Source organism: Vigna umbellata, chromosome 1 (genome assembly GCF_029865625.1).
Source record: "Vigna umbellata cultivar VRB3 chromosome 1, Vumbellata_1.0, whole genome shotgun sequence".
Classification (NCBI taxonomy): Eukaryota; Viridiplantae; Streptophyta; class Magnoliopsida; order Fabales; family Fabaceae; genus Vigna; species Vigna umbellata.
The window spans coordinates 20,728,610-20,745,730 of NC_142165.1; the positions used below are offsets into that span (position 1 = coordinate 20,728,610).

At 33.0% G+C, this 17,121-nt stretch overlaps 2 protein-coding genes across 2 annotated transcripts; both read left to right on the forward strand.

Moving 5' to 3' along the window:
* Positions 1–2,714: 2,714 nt before the first annotated feature.
* Positions 2,715–9,681, forward strand: LOC124845610 (ubiquitin carboxyl-terminal hydrolase 18-like). Its single transcript, XM_047322733.2, has 11 exons — positions 2,715–3,326; positions 3,831–4,038; positions 4,959–5,047; positions 5,150–5,235; positions 5,314–5,476; positions 5,610–5,733; positions 6,433–6,590; positions 7,645–7,729; positions 7,854–8,066; positions 8,192–8,253; positions 8,787–9,681. The coding sequence occupies exons 1-11, from the start codon at positions 3,058–3,060 to the stop codon at positions 9,460–9,462; spliced, it is 2,133 nt and encodes a 710-aa protein (XP_047178689.1). The 5' UTR covers positions 2,715–3,057; the 3' UTR covers positions 9,463–9,681.
* Positions 9,682–10,101: 420 nt separating this feature from the next.
* LOC124845618 (F-box only protein 13-like) lies at positions 10,102–13,290 on the forward strand. Its single transcript, XM_047322745.2, has 2 exons — positions 10,102–11,184; positions 11,736–13,290. The coding sequence occupies exon 2, from the start codon at positions 11,760–11,762 to the stop codon at positions 12,984–12,986; it is 1,227 nt and encodes a 408-aa protein (XP_047178701.1). The 5' UTR covers positions 10,102–11,184; positions 11,736–11,759; the 3' UTR covers positions 12,987–13,290.
* Positions 13,291–17,121: the final 3,831 nt, after the last annotated feature.

The following is a 17,121-nucleotide window of genomic DNA, read 5'->3' on the forward strand; positions in this document are numbered from 1 at the left end:
TATATTTGCTAAATTCTTGTGATTACAACACTTGTTGATACCACTACACACTAATGCACTTGCTTGAAAATAATTGTTAGAAAATTGTCATCAACAAGTAATTGGAACAAAGTCGGTTTTCGAGAACAAAATTGAACGATTTTGGTTGCACAATGAAGAACAAAGCAAGACTAGTGGCCAAAGTATATAGTTAGGAAGAAGGAATTGACTATAATGAAACTTATGCACATGTGGCTAGGCAAAGGCAATAAGGATTCTACTAGTCATTGCAACCATGTTGAACTTCAAGCTCTTTCAAATGGATGTGAAAAGAGCTTTTTAAATGGCTACATTTGTGGAACAACCTTCAGGGTTTCAAGATTTTGAATTTTTAGACCATGTATTCAAACTAAAGAAAGCTTTATATGGATTAAAACAAACACCTATATCATGGTATGTTAGACTATGTCTTCTTCTAATCAAAGGTAACTTTAACAGGATAAAAGTTGATTCAGTAATTTGACAATGATATCTTTTTTGTTCAAATATATGTTGATGCTATCATGTTTGGATCTACTAACCCATTATTATGCAAGGAGTTTTCTAAAAGTATGCATCTAGTTGAGATATCCATTATGAGAGAACTCGATTTCTTTCTTGCATTGCAAATAAAATAAGCCAAGCATGGTATCTATGTATATTAACCAAAGTATTGCACGAAGTTGTTGAGGAAGTTCTTTATGGATACCTGCAAAGAATCCTCAAGACTAATAACTACAAATTGTTATTTGGATATTAATGAAAGTGGTAAGTGTTTTGATCAAACCAAATATAGAGATATTATTGGCTCACTTCTCTACTTAACTGTTAGTCGTCCAGATGTCATACATAATGTATATGTTTGTGTTAGATTTTAATCTTGTCCTAAAGAATCAAAATTATATATCTATTATTAAGATAATCCTAAAATTCGTAAAAAAAATAAAAATCTAAGTTTGTGATATCCTAAAAGGCTAACATATCTTTGATTGGATATAATGGTTCATATTTTGAGGTTAAATTATATTTTAATAGATTCTTAATAAGCTTTTAACAAATAGACTCTAAAAAAAAATACAAATTATAAAAGAGGTTCTTTTTTATAAAAAAATTCTTTTTCAAAATATATTTTATTGTTATTCAAGAAGATAAAAAATATTAATAAGAAAATGTATATGAAAATGAAATAGTTTATACTAGTTTGATTCATTTAAAATAAAACAATAGTCAAAATTATAAAATTAATATACTATTATAATGTAAGACCTTATACCTAATCTTTAATTTTCATTTTGAATTCATCCAATTCGAAAATAACAAATTTAATGGTGAAACCATTCATCTTTATATTTGATTGATTTAATTTAAATTAGATTCGAGTAGACTAAAAATTGAAATCAATTTAATTGTATCAGTTTAGCTTTTTAGATTGGTGATTTGATCCATTAAGACCCCACATCAACTTAGTAATCTTTATATGTTAAAATTTTGAAGATTTTAGGAAACTCATTTTCTTGTATTGGAGACTGACAAATATTTAAGAGAAATTTTATTATATAAGAAAATATATAGCATGACAATTGAAACTTTTTAGAAGATACTAGTTTAATGAATTAATGACCCATCAATTCAACAAAAACTAAATATAATATTACATACATTAAATGGTGATTAATTGTTTGAGATTATTTAGAATTTGAAAGAATAAGGATTGATATAGATTCAACGAATATTTGTCCTAATATCACAATGACAATTCAATTTCACAAATGCACTTAGAGCATGCTTAAATGTTTGAAATCTATAATAGGTTTTGTTGTTTTCGTAGTTAATCTCTTCAAAATAAAAGGCAATGTTCGATTTTTAGAGAATAATTTACTTTTTTGAAAGTTAAGATATTTTTGTGACAAAAACATGTTATTTGAGTAAGTTTTTTTTATGAAAGAAATGGATTTTTTTCGTTACGAAAGTGATTTAATTACTTAAATTTAATTATTTTAAATTTTATTTAAAAAGTAAGATTTTAAAGAAATTTATACTCTCTTACTTCTTTTAATATTTATTTATTTATTATCTTTACTTCTTTTTATATTTATTTATTTTTTATCTCGTCATATTTTCTCCAAAATATAGCTAGAACATTATTATCTTCATCAAGATTAGGACGTTGTTTACTAGATTGTGGTTGGAAAGTTATTGGTTTCACATAATGTTTTTGATTAATGTTAGTAAATCTTATTGTTATATTAAAATCAATTATATTTTTTTTAGCTAAAAATGAATCTTCTAGTACACAATATATAAATATAATATATATTATATAGTATGATCTAACATATTTATTTAATAGGTATCTCATCCAATTCATATTGTTCAGGACATAGTTAGGAAATAAACAAGAGACAAATAATTTAACTTTAAAAACCAACGGGAAAATAAAGAATTCCATACAGTGGGTTACTTTTATAATTATATTTTTAGGAATTTATAATATTTTCAATGTAATTTAGGAGCATAAGACTATTGAATTTTAATCATACATTAATAATCCATGACAAAAATCATTAATGAATAATAATCATTTCATAATTTGTTGACACTTTTCTGTTTTGGCTGTTGATGAGGATCTTATTATTATCACGCTTTTCTTTCTCTTTCCCAGAATGGATTCCCACATGATAGGGCATTCATTGTTTCAGTTACAAAGAAGCACAAGTGTCACAGGAAAGCAAGAATAAAAAACGGTTACAATATATCATAAATATTTGTTATTATTATATTATAGTTTGAGTAAGATATTAATTGTAAATTGATTATTTTTTTATTATATATCTATACCGAAGTTCCTGATACAAATAACAGAATTTGAGAGGGAGAGAGAGTGTGTGTGTGTGTGATAGGTAGAAGATGATATAAGATTGGAAGAGGAATATAAGTATATTGAAGAAGGAGAAAACCCTAATTGGAGGATGTGATGTATTGCGTGATCGATGGAAAAACCCTAGAATCGGAGTAGGGACGCAATCGACGACGACGTAGATGCTTGTTGTGGTTGGAGTGTCGTGGGATCTGAATTGGTTCCTGCAGCTGTTGCTCTCCGTGATCGTCGTGGCAGTTGGGGTTCACTTTTTCGTCAAGTCCACCGCTTCCAAGTACTTCGAGGTCGACGCCAATTTCGAAGGGGACCAGCACCACGCCCTCGCCGACGCAATGCCCGGCGTTCTATCCTCCGCCGACGATTCTCTCTGCGCCGTCTGCGCCACCCCCTCCTCCAAGAAGTGCTCGCGCTGCAAAGCGGTTCTTTATTGGTACGGTTCCTTTCTTTAATCACCAATGTGATCGTTATCATTACCCGGAGTTTTATTAATTAATTCATTTATCTATTTATTTAGTTTTAATTTATTTGGTGTAGTGGTAATTTAGAGCATGGACAATTGTGTTGGTGGTTTGAGTAGTACTGGAACTGTGTTTGGATTTTTTTAGTAAAGTTTTGAATTGGAGTATCGTGGATGAAAATTAAACGCCTACATACTAAAAGTGGTTAGAATCTCTTGTAGTGATTAGTCATTGATAAAATTGGTAGATATTCCGTACTAATGACATAGTTACCAACGAAATAAGGATATAGTTTTCTTTTGGAAAGTTTTGGTTGTTACTTGATATTAATTATTTTATGTGGTGTGAAATGAATGTGGATTTTCCTGAAAAAATTGACGTGTTTCTATATATATATTTAATAAATTTTGGTATTCGAACGGGAAAAAGGAGGGGTGGCTAGATTTAATTTCTTTATGTTTATGTGGATTTTGCAGCTCCCAAGAATGCCAGCAGTCGCATTGGAGGTCTGGGCATAAGACAGTATGCAAGGATTTTCACCAAGCTGGTGCAAGAAGCCCGTCTCAAAATGGGGTAATTAATCGTGGGTTTAAGTCTTCTGCTGCTGGGGGTAAGAGCTCTTCATCGATTGCGCTGATACCTGCCCGTGGAACAATTTATAGGCCAATTAAGCAGCCTAAAGATGTAAGTTTCTTTTATTGATCTAATTACAAATTCATGTTATGTGTTTTGCTTACTGTTGGTTGTGAAAGGGAAAGCGAAACTCTGAGGTGCTAGGTTATATTGCCTTGAGGATGATGTGCAAAATGCATGCAGCGTAGTAAAGAAAGTCTTCGCGTCAGGGGGAGAAAAGGAAAATACTAATACATGTGACTATGTTGCATTACTATTCCTTATTAGGTTAATACACAAGATAATAAGAATTTAAGATTATGATTTACCATCAAGAAAAGAGAAAAATATTCATACTTGGGACTGTTTTGCATTTGTCTTCCTTATGAGTAAATACACAAGGTAATAAGCATATATTACTATGATTTCCGATTAAAAAAAGGAAAATACTAATACATATGACTAGTTTCTGGTACTCTTCCTTATTTAGTAAATACACATGATGCTAAGACTATAAGATTATGATTTCCAATTATGGAAAGGAAAATATTAATATTTGCCTATTTGCGTTAGTCTTATATGGTATGATTTGCAATTTGCAAAACCTTAATCTACTTGCTGGTTAGGGACCTGAAATACCAAAGTTGTAGTTTTATTGTTTTATCCCGTTAGCTTCAATGATCAGGATGGACAATCTTGGGCTTTTAGGATTTTTATGTAATAATCAATCAATTACCAAAGATGCGCCTCTCCTCAACTTCATAAGGCAACAGTGGTGTGTTCTTGATTTTTTTTTCTGGGTTGTTTCTTTAGACCCTTGATATTTGGACCACGTAGAAATTTTGTGCTCTTTACCCAAGGAACAGCTCAATCAGCACAAGTTGCTGACTCCTTCTGGAGCCTTCCCAAAGTGCCTGAGTCTCCGATGTTATTTTGTTTATAGGGCTACATTTGGTGTATTTTCTCACATGCACATGCGTTGTCTTGTTTAGGTTCTTTTTCCCTATGTTGAATTTGTCAAATATTTTAACTGGAACAAGCTAGGATTTCCTCCTTGCGGGCTATTGAATTGTGGAAACAGGTTTGTTCATTTCATGACTGAGCTTCAACTTTATTGCACTATTCGTGATATTTACAATTAGAGGATATGGAAAATAATCTACATTTATTGCAATTTTTTTAGCTGCTTTGCAAATGTGGTTCTTCAGTGCCTCTCATTCACAAGACCACTTGTTGCCTACTTGTTGGAGAAGGGTCACCGTCGAGAATGTAAAGTCATAACTCAGACCTTTTTACTGGGAACTCAAATCTTCCTCATGCTTATGTTATCATTTTTTGGTTCTCCAGGCAGTTGTAATGATTGGTGCTTTCTATGTGAATTTGAAAATCATGTTGAAAGAACAATGCAAAGTTCACAGGTGTTTTCTCCTATGAATATTCTCTCTCGATTGCCTAATATTGGTGGTACTCTGGGCTATGGAAGACAAGAAGATGCTCATGAGTTTATGAGGTTTTTTTCCTTCTAACATTATCGTTTCACTTTTTATGGTGAAGTGTTCATTCTCTGTTTTGAATAATCTCTTTATATTATATTGTGTTTGGTAAACGTAGAAGGTAATTTTTCCAATGCTTTCTTTTTGTAGGTTTTCCATTGATACCATGCAATCAGTTTGCCTTGATGAGTTTGGCGGAGAAAAAACTGTCCCTCCTAACCTCCAGGAGACTACCCTTATTCAACACATATTTGGTGGCCGTCTACAATCTGAGGTTGGACATTTAATCAGATTGAAATAAGCTTTTCTTTTTACTTTTCTATTGTTTCATTACATGTATAATGCAAATAAAAATGTTACTGATTATGTTGGCTGGGATGAAGTGAAATTTGTTTTATTTTTTTTCATCTGTCTTTGAACTTTATTAGTTGTCTAACTTAAGAACTGGGAGTCCATAATTTCATCTATATTTAAGGTTTGACTTTTTAGAGTAATTTAATATCCTATTTGGTTTCTATTTTGAACTCCAAATGATTACTGATAAGGATGATATTTATTTTCAATTTCAATCTCTAGAAACAAGGGAGATCAAATTGCTTAACCAATTTTCTTATAGAAACATTTGGTTCCACAAAACTGTTTGCAAGTTCTGCTTTTTACAGAATTTATTTCAAAAGCAAAGAAAGAAAGACTAAACCAGACATGGATACTTAGATAGGACCCGAGAGTCTCTAGTTTGAAATGTTTCGTTCTCTATCATGAAATGGGCTGAGAGGGCGAATTTTGTTTCTCTTCCTTCAATTATCAATCTTTAGATTTTGACTTTATTATGCAATATGGAATCAATGGAAGAAACCTTTACAGTATTCGGGAATAAAGCCTTTATGTAATGTCAAAATAATGCATTTTTCTATTTTGATACTGACATGGATGTGGCGGTCTGTTTATTCTTTTTTCTTCTGAAACTAAATAGGTGGTTTGCACAAAATGTGAAAAGATTTCAAAACAGTATGAAAATATGATGGATTTAACAGTTGAGATCCATGGAGATGCTGCCTCCTTGGAGGAATGTCTAGATCAGTTTACTGCCAGGGAGCCACTTGATGGGGAAAATATGTATAAATGTGAGGGGTAAGGTTACTCTTCCTATTGAGATATACTTGTACCATGTACCATGCCAATGTTTAAACATTGCAAATATTTTCTTGCCATTGATCTCAGCATCATTAAAAATTAATATTAATTATAATAACTGTTTTTGTAGTTTGATGAATCGAATGTGGAGGAGGATAACGTGATGATTTTAGATTATGAATTGAAAGGGAAGTTAGATGTCCTTGGTCTGGGGAGAAAATTAAGTTCACAACGATGTTCTGTAGCAGTAAACCATGAACAATAACAATGTAATAAGTTAAAAAACTAAATTATTAACATTGTAATAACTTAACTAAATTATCTTCGAAACTGAATTCTAAATTTGGGCTTGCAACTATTGAAGGACTATAATATAGTCACTGTATTAGTTTCATCTACATAAATTTTACCACAGCCCTTAATTTTTATAACCAAGATGTCAGCTTGTACAACTTCTAGCCATCTATAAAAATTATGTAACTATGATAAAACCATTTTGTACCGACACCTGCCTCCTTACTTTTGATGCAAAATGATAATTATTATGTATTACTGAACAAATTACAAGCATTTATTGGATTCAATTATGGATGTTATTAAGTTCAAGTTATCTGTCTTCTTGGTTTAGCTTTTATAAAAGAATTTGGAAGGTGGTGATTATATGATGTCTCCTGTCAAATTACAAGCTTAAATTGATTTATGACGATGCTATGTAGTTTTATGGGTAGAGCAAAATTTGTTTTTCGTAAAAATCAACCATAAAATTATGTTTAGTTTAGCAGTTTCTTTTTGGTCTGATGATACCGGATTTCTCATTTAAGTTTGTTTCATGCTTAGTGGAGGCTGTTGATGTTACTTTTATTTTTTAAATTTTGATGCGTTTATTTGGATAACTGAGACTTACAATTTGGCAAAAAAATTATAAATAGGAAAAGTGTCAATGGTGGAAAGTAAGTTGCCAATTAAAATATAATTCAAATATGTGCTTTTGGTAATGTATTTTTTCTGTTAGGAATATCCTGTTGTTAAAGAAGTTTCCCGCTGCATGCAGGTGCAAGGATTATGTCAAGGCATGGAAACGCCTTACTGTGAAATGTGCTCCAAATATTCTTACTGTCGCCTTGAAAAGATTTCAGGTCTTACTAATATCATCTAGACTTACATACAGCCTACTAGTATACAGAAGCATGAAAGGCTTGAACTGTTAACTATTCTTATCAACTTTCTCATTTCTTTTTTTGGGGTGTTGTGTACATGCAGAGTGGGAGGTTTGGGAAACTTAACAAGAGAATAGCCTTCCCTGAGACTTTAAATCTTAGCCCTTATATGAGTGAAGCTGGAGATGGATCTGATGTTTATAAGTTGTACGGTGTTGTGGTACATATTGATATGCTAAATGCTTCATTTTTCGGTCATTACATCTGCTACATCAAGGACTTCCTGGGGAACTGGTATAGGATTGATGACTGGAAGGTAGATTTCTTGGTCTCCTAGTCCAAGTTTGAATATTTTTCTTTTTGGACTCCGAGTACCCTGTCTAATGTGCTTGAACTGCCAGTCTTTCAGTATCTTCATTTGTGTTCCATTAAATTTCTCAGGTTACGACTGTGGAGTTGGAAGACGTACTTTCTGAGGGAGCATATATGCTTTTGTATAGCAGGTATTCTTGTGATTCTGATAAAGGCTAATGCTCTCTTTGCTTCTCTGTCACGCACGCACCAATAATTTCAGAGTATTCGTGGTTTGTATTTTCACTTCTTCTGAACGATACTTCTTTACCAAATAGCTGGCTTTTCTTTACATTGTATCAAGTTGAGCCTGTGAGTACAAATTTAGGTGATTTTTGATGGCTGATATGGGCCGTATTTGGCTCAACTTGGTAACTATCGGTTAATTTGGTCCCTGGCTCTAAGTTGCATTATAAATCTAGTCCATGCCATCTTGGACCAAATTTACTGGTGGTTTCCTAATCCATTTAATTGATTAGATAATGTTAGCCACAATCTTTAATGATGCATTTTCATGAAACTAATTGATAGACAGATGTTTAAGTTAGGGATTTAGTTCCGGTGTTTACTTCTTTGTCAAGCTTCATCTTTGGTTGTGCTCTGTCATTGCCCTTTTTAATGATAATATTTTTTAGCTTCTCTCTTGAAAAAGTGGTTTAGTGATTTTCGATTTGATCCTGGACAGGTGTAGTGCCCGGCCATCAGGCCTTCAAATTCAAACTAGCGAATCTTCAGGGATAGCAGAAGTTCAAACAACAGAAGTGGAAGTGGAGCCTGGACAAACTCAACAAGATGGCTGCCTCCTTTCGAAAATAAAAACTTTAACTTGTAGTAGAGGTTCTGAGGTTTTGCCATCTGATAATAGTCCAGAATCGAAAGTTTCTTCCACCTATGATTGCGAGTCTTCTGCTGGATTGAACTCAGAAGCGAAAAGAGAGCAGTTTGAGGATACGGGCATGATTAATGTTGATTCAACTGGTATTGCAAATGAAATTTCTTGCAGTGCTGTTGAATCAACATCTGTGCCTATTTCTCAAGCCGTCAACGATTTGGGGGATGTAGATATAACGGACAGATCATTTGAAGGGACTTCAGACGAGCAAGATAATACTGATATGGTTAGGTCGTCTGGTTCTTGTCCTGGTTCACCGAATGACCCTTCCTTCTTCGGTAAGCATTCTTCCGTTTCAAGGGATCATCGAAACGTGGAAGATTTAGAACACAAGGCTGTGGTTAAAGACAAGTTGATTACAGCTAAAGATAATACGTATTATGGTAATGGATATGTCAGTGCAAACGAGTCTTCTATTCCAGTTGAAGACGCGGGCAAACAAATTTCTGGCATCGGTTTTTCCCACTGAAATGACAAAGGAAATGGAAATATCAGCTGACCTCGTGGTGCAGCTTTTTTTGTTATTTCTTCTTATCATTTAATTATCCCATCATCGAAAAAGGTGGTGAGTTGGGAAATTTTTGTCCGGGGTTTCATTATTTGCAATAACCTTGGATCTTATTTGTAACAGTTCTAGATGGATTTCCTGATCTATTTTTTCTTATAGAATATAATCCCTTTGTCCTTATCTCTCCCCTTTGTACAAGAAACACAATTCTCCTAGTTGCCTTGAACTTCTACTGTTGACTTTCTTTGGTTTAATTATTTAGAAAGCCATTTTTTTTAAATATCTATAAAATTTTTATCCAATTTTGTTGAATTAATTAATTACACTTAAATTATATTATTCTTAATTGGTGATACAGATTTAAATCGAGCATTATGAAATGGCATCCGTGAAAATTTCCAGCTTCCTCAAAAAAATAAAAACACTATCATGTTTAAAGTTACATTTAAGAATATCTTTTTCAATTGAGAAATGTTTTGTACATAAATTTATACAATAACATCTTTGTGTCTGTTTCTCTAATTGTAAGTGATTACATGCAGTAATGAAAGAAAGAGATTATATTGCAATATTCCATTTTGAAATTGATTTGCATCTGATACAGAAACTCTGGGCCCTTAGTCGTGCATCCATTGTCTTGTTGAAACCCATGAACTAGTTTTGTTCAGGTAAATTGTAGGAAGATTGAATGGAGAGAAAGTTGAATAGAGGCATTTTCTACTTTTTTCGGTAAAGGCTAATTTAAGAAAATGAGGTTGTATGATGCGTGGATTAAGACCTTAGCGGCTTTTGGTTGTGCGAGCATCTGGTAGAGGTGAAAGCATACGAGGAGCAGAAAAGAAAAAGATCAGAATTAACTGCTTTTGCTTTTCAACATTTGGCCTTCCCACACTAATCTAACCCTTTGGTTTGTTGTAATAAAAAATACTTGTCTTATGGATGGGGCTTGAGCATTGACTTGTAGAAACCAACAAAGCAAACCAAAAGAAGACAAAGATTCTTCAACGAGGAGCCAAAAGGGAGGAAGAATAGATGGTTGCTTCTTGCTTTTGCTGTAGGAAGGTCAGCCGAAAACCGCACGAGTTCCAGACAAAACCCAACCCTTCTTCCCTTTGACAAAATTGACATTGCCGATATCCACTTTGAAACAACTAAGTGGTCCTTTCTCTTTCTTTTATGCAAACCTAAAATGATTAAACTATTACCCAGCGGTTTTTTGTTTGCGTGCTGAGTGCACCCTTTTCTCTTTTTCAACCCGAATCCAAAGCATAGGTAGCTAGCCACCACAAGGCGCCACTATCAAAAGTCAACGAGTTATGCTCTTGTTATCTAATCCAACGGTACACGATTTATGTTTTTAAGAGTAAGAAGCCACACACGGGTGTGTGGTGTGGTGTGGCGTGTGCGTGTGCTTGTGCGTGTGCCTTCTCATCACATGATACTCTCTCAAGTGTCAACCATCCAATATCCAACCAAAAGAGTTCCACGGGAAGCTTCCTACCTCTCTTCCTACTTGTTGGCTTCGCTTTCCCTTTTACCCTTTTTCACTTTCTTCTGATTTCCTTCTCCAAACTCCTCTTTAAACACACAATACTGTCTTCTCCAACGCATTCACTCACTCACTCACTGTGTCTTGCTTATCCACTTTCAACATAGGAGCAACTGCCTCACTTCCGTTATCAGGTACTTGTCTACCTTTGATTACTTATGTTCTTCTCTCATCATTATTCCTGTGCTCTTTGATGCTTACTCACCACTTCTTCTAATGAAACCCCTTCTGTCTGGACTGACTCTTTCTACCATTTTCTTTTCTTGTACGTGGATTTCTGCTAATAGGGTTAGTCGGAAAGGGAAAAGAGGGAAATTGCTTTGGATTTTGAAGTCTCTGGTTTTATTTTTGCTTCTAAAGTATAGCTTGTGAGGTTTTTTTCTTTTTTTGAGTGGAGGGGGTGGACGGGTTTCAACTCATCAAAATTCAAGAACGAGTCTTGCAAATTCAGGGGGTGGACGGGTTTCAACTCATCAAAATTCAAGAACGAGTCTTGCAAATTCAGGGGTTGGGGAAAGATAGGGAAAGTTTTGATCTTTTTGGGTGCAGATAAACAACTTTTGGCGTTACCCATTTAAGTTGAAAGTCTTAATTCACATCAATTGGTGTTTATGATTGATAAAAGCTATTAAAGTGAAAAGATTGATTTTTTGATAACGTCTTAACACCTTTGTTGTTTCTGCAGTTGTTTTCTCCAAATTTTTGGCCAATGGAACACAGTTTGAAAAGAAAGTCTCCAGAAAATGAAGACTTTTTACACTTGAACGGCTTTTCTCTGGATGACCTTAACGAAGATCTCTTAGAGAGGGTGCTTTCATGGCTACCAACTTCCTCCTTCTTCCGCCTTACTTCTGTCTGCAAGAGATGGAAGTCAGCTGCTGCTTCTTTGAGTTTCAAGCTTGCCTGCTCACACATTCCCTCGAGAGATCCTTGGTTTCTGATGGTTTCTCCCAGCCTCAACCAATCCATTGTCTTTGACACTGCTGAAAACAGTTGGAAAAAACTCAATCACTTGCGTCTTCCGCTCGAAGACTCTAACATAAACTGCATGCCTGTTGCAGCATCTGGTGGCCTGGTTTGCTACCGCAAACTCTCAGGAAACTTTGTTGTATGCAATCCAGTAACCGGATCCTGTAGTGAACTCCCTCCATTGCATTTCCCCTCAGAAAATCAGCCTCTCAATGCCGTTGTGATGAGTACAACTTTCAGAGATCAAATCTCCTACAAGATTGTGTTAGTCTTCGGTGAACTCCCTAATCTTTTGTTCAAAGTCTATGACTCAAGCTCTTGCTGTTGGGAAGATGAGACTGCTCTTAGGAGGGAGGTTGATGACAATTCCATTGATTGTGATTCAACCGATGATGATGACAATGTTGTGTACTTCCTTAGTAAGGCTGGAACGGTGGTGGCAAGTAGCATGCAGAGGAGCCCATCTAAGCAATATTCCTCGGTCATTACCACCAAAGATGGTGAGGAAATGGTGTATTTCCTCAGCTCCTCAGGGACAGTAGTAGCTTGCAATTTGACATCCAAGTGCTTTTTTGAGTATCCGAGGTTGTTGCCTGTTTTCAGTGAGTACTCCATTGACATTGTGGAGTGTGGTGGTGAGATGCTGGTTGTTTTGTTATCAGAATTCTTGGAGAGCACAAGTCTTAGGGTGTGGAAATACGACGACACAAATAGATGCTGGCAACAGATTGCTGCAATGGCTGCAGCAATGTCTCAAGAATGGTATGGAAAGAAGGCAGATATTAACTGTGTTGGTGCTGGCCATCAGATACTTATATGCTTGAACTCTCCTGAGCTATGCACTTATGTTCTCTGTGATTTGGTGACCAACACATGGACAGAATTGCCGAAATGTTGCATGAATGGAGAAGTCATGGAGTTCATGTCTGCATTTTCATTTGAGCCCAGGATAGAAGCTTGTGTATGACTCCAAACTACCTCAGTTTGGTATCTTGATTTTGGTTATCAACTGGTTTTTGTTGTTCTTCTGTTAGCTTAAATTTTCTTCCACCTTGTACTTGAATTTGTCATGCAAAATAGCTAGGGTTGATTTGGTGTGAAAATAGATATGAAAGCTCTGACCAAATGATTGATTTCTAACTTAGACATTGTATTGTTCTCCATTGATTGTTAGATGTACAATGCTCAAATACTGAGTTTCCTCATGTTCCAAATAAGCTTGTTGTTTCCTTATGTTATGATTTCATCAATTAATTATTTTTTCTTCAGCATCCTTTTAGCCCTCAAAGATATATATGTAATTTGGTCAATGGAAGAAAGTTGAATTTAATTTAATTATTCATTTATGCATAATCATATGGTTTAAAATCATACTTTCTGATACCAAAACACTGTTAATGAAGCCGTTAAGCTTCCTATTTAGTTCAAAAGGACTTGTAACGTGTGTGCATGGCATTGTCTTCTTTCTTTCTTTGTGATTTTGTCTCAATACCCTTTGCTACTACAAGACAATGTTAGAGATACTATTACTTTTTGGTTCATATTTATTGGAGTTTGTTTTAATGTGAATGCGAGTTATTTCTACTGATTTATTTATTTATTTATTATCATCGACACATATGTTATTTTTCATCAATAATTTGTTAGGATATTTTTTTCTAATGTTAATAAAAAGAATTTCACTCAACATTAAATATAATTGTTTTCTACGAGTGTCAATTTCGAGAATTTTCCAGCCACATTGACTAAAAAGTCAGCAAAAATCCAAATTATCAATATTGTATGAAAGTAGTATTGATTGATGTCGGTCTAAATAATTGAGTCACTGTACGGAACAATTTCGGTTGACATCAATTCACAAACTTTTTTTGCAAATTCCAAATTGAAAATCTTGACCAAATATTATCAACCAATTGAAAAATATCATCAATATTTTTATTTTTGAATTATTAAAAGAAATATTTGATATTGAAATAATTTGTTGCATTTGATGGTAACTGAAATACTCTAATTAGAAATTAAAATTTATTTAATTTAAATTGTTTTATGTATGCAAAATATTTGAAAGAGAAATCAATTTGGAATTAGATCAATTAAAATTCAATAAATTTGAATGTGTTAAAAAATTCATACTTTTTAATCAACTAAATTTTGGTTGTGACATTGTGGACTTATTTAAGACTAAGACTTTGTTTGATTAACTATTTTGAATTATGTTTCTTGCATCTCACCTATTTCACCCTGCACCCTCAAATTTACATATATGTCCTTCATTTATTAAAGTCAAAACAGAATTAATAATGACTAAATGATGTCCTAACTACCAACCATCCTCTTAACCACCAACTTCTGTCTTGATTGTATAAATCCTAGTATGCATGCACCTCCTTTCTCTCTTGCAGTTTTTTCACTTGCATGAGACTAGCATTTTCAGTGTTTATTTTTTTCTGGGTTGAGAGTTGAGAGGTTATAGAGTGTAGTGGTTGTGTTGCGTGTTAGTGGTGCTGTGGATATTGGACAAGAAGAAGGTGGTCATAGAAAGCTCGAAGAAGGTGATCACAGAAAGCTCTTGAATTGGTTTAATATTTAAACACCATAACCACACTTCGAACTGTGGTTCATTGGTGGCACACTTCAATCTGTGGTTTCACTGTGCATTTAAAAAACCTTAGCCACACTTCAAAGTGTGGTTCAGTGGTGGCGCACTTTGAGCTGCGGTTTTACTGTGCATCTTAAAAACCTTAACCACACTTCGAAGTGTGGTTCAATGGTGGTGCACTTCGAACTACGATTTTACTGTGCATCTTAAAAACCTTAACCACACTTCGAAGTGTGGTTCAATGGTTGCGCACTTCGAACTGCGATTCACTGTATTTTTACACTTTGAACTAGTTTATGGGTGCTCATTTCCGTTTATTGTGCATAGTTTTTTTAACCTCCCTATGTATTTGAGATGTTTTATGATTAATGGATGTTCTTTGCAGAGATTATTCAATCTCCCCATTTTGTACTAAATTCTGATGTTCTGTGCATAATTCTCCTTTTTGTTGTCCCTTGCTGCCAGTGTTATTGTGATAGAATGAATGGTTGTGGTGGGGAAATCTTTTACTTATAGAATTTGGATTTGCATTCATAATAAACTTTATCTGAGCCTCTCTAAACTAAGAGTGATATTTGAGGAGTATATGTTGATATGATTTCAAAGTTGAGAAGGCAGGAGGGGAGCAGGGGAGGAGCGCGAAAGAGTCCAAAAGGAGTGTAGGGTTTCAAAGTTGAGATACGGCAGAGGAAGGTTTCTCTTTGTAGTGAATGGGTCAACTTTTTACAAAATCAAAATATTTTCACTAACAGGGTACAGTTGAAATTAGAAAAGAATTAGGAGGTGCAGGGTGAAGTTGGTGAGATGCAGGGAGAACAACTCGACTATTTTTCATTAAGTCAATTACGATTAGGTTGATAGGAATTTTTTTCTTTAATTACGTTGTTATATAATTATTTTTGTTGTTGTTGTAGACCATTGTTATTTTTTACTCGATTTTTTTTCTTTAATTACATTGTTATATAATTATTTTTGTTGTTGTAGACCATTGTTATTTTTTACTCGAATTTTTTTAATGTTTGTGACGCTTTTTTACCATTACCATCAAAGCTATTCTTTTGTTAATAGTTTGTTAGGTTTTTTCGTAATACTTACCAGAAAATATTCGACCAATATTAATTTGAATTGTTTTCTACCAACGTTAACTCGAAGAATTTTTCAATCAACATCAATCAAAATGTCAGAAAAAAAAAATCTCAAAACAACAATTTTCTAAAAAAAAAAACCATGGTAGGTTGGTGTTAGCTTAAGAATCATATTTGTTGTCAACTGAAGGAAGAAGTTTAGTAAATATCAATTGAAAAATCTTAACAAATTTGGATGGAAAACAACATCTATTAACACCAACTAAATAAGATATATTTCTAAACTATTAGCAATTATTTGGTATATAAATATATATATATATATATATATATATTATATATATATATATATATATATATATATATATATTGTATTAACCGAGAAAATTGAAGTTTAATAAAATTGACTTATCACAACAATTTTTTTTTTAAAGTAAAACAGTTTGAAATTATTTTTTCAAAGGTGAGATTAGTATATGTTTCAATAAACAAAGTAAATAAAGAATATAAAAATTAAGAAAATTAGCTTAAATTTAAATCAATTAATATAAGTGCTTTTATATTAATTTATGAAAAATTTTATTTTACTTATTTTATTTAATTTTATTAGAAGTTTTTACTAACAAAATTATCAAAGTGTGTAATTATAAGAATATGTTGGCAAAATGTTTTTGGAATCTTCTCTACAAGTTAAAAAACTCTATTTTTAGTAGAAAAACCCTTAAAAGTTAAAAACACTTCTTTTTATACAAACCTCTTAATCTTTGAATAATCTTCATGTGACACCTTTGCTCATGGAGGAAGCTTCCTCACCCCTTCTTCACAATCCATTCTGCTATTTAATTCCTTTAAACTGGGATAACTTAAAAAGTACTCTTCACTTTGATAATGTAAATAAATTAATATAGCTTCATTTGTATTGTTTATGTATTAAAAAATACAAATGAATCTATTTTAATTTAGAAATTTAGAAAATTAGAAAATTTCATAATCTAATACAATTTTCATATGTATTAGATGTATAAATATAACATGAAGAATCGTGAGAGATACATTTTTCTTGATATTATTATTTATTAATCGTATTATAGTGACTTTGTAGTACTTCTTACCTTTATCTCGTTTTGAATTCACTATACTTTCATAGTAGGAAAATACATAACTAAATGCATTCTTTTAAAATACTTTGAATTTTAAATTATAAATATTCTTGGAGCTTACAAGCTTGTTGAATTTCGTTATTATATATATTTTAAAATGTTTTCTAGATTAAGTGTTTAAGTACATTTTGATTTTCAAACCTTTTAGAAATTTTAAACAAGTTTTGGAATCTACAATTATCTTAAGACTCCATTTCAGTTAACCTATTCTTTTTATTGAGTTCTTTGATTTGGCGTTGAATTAAAAAAAAAAATAAT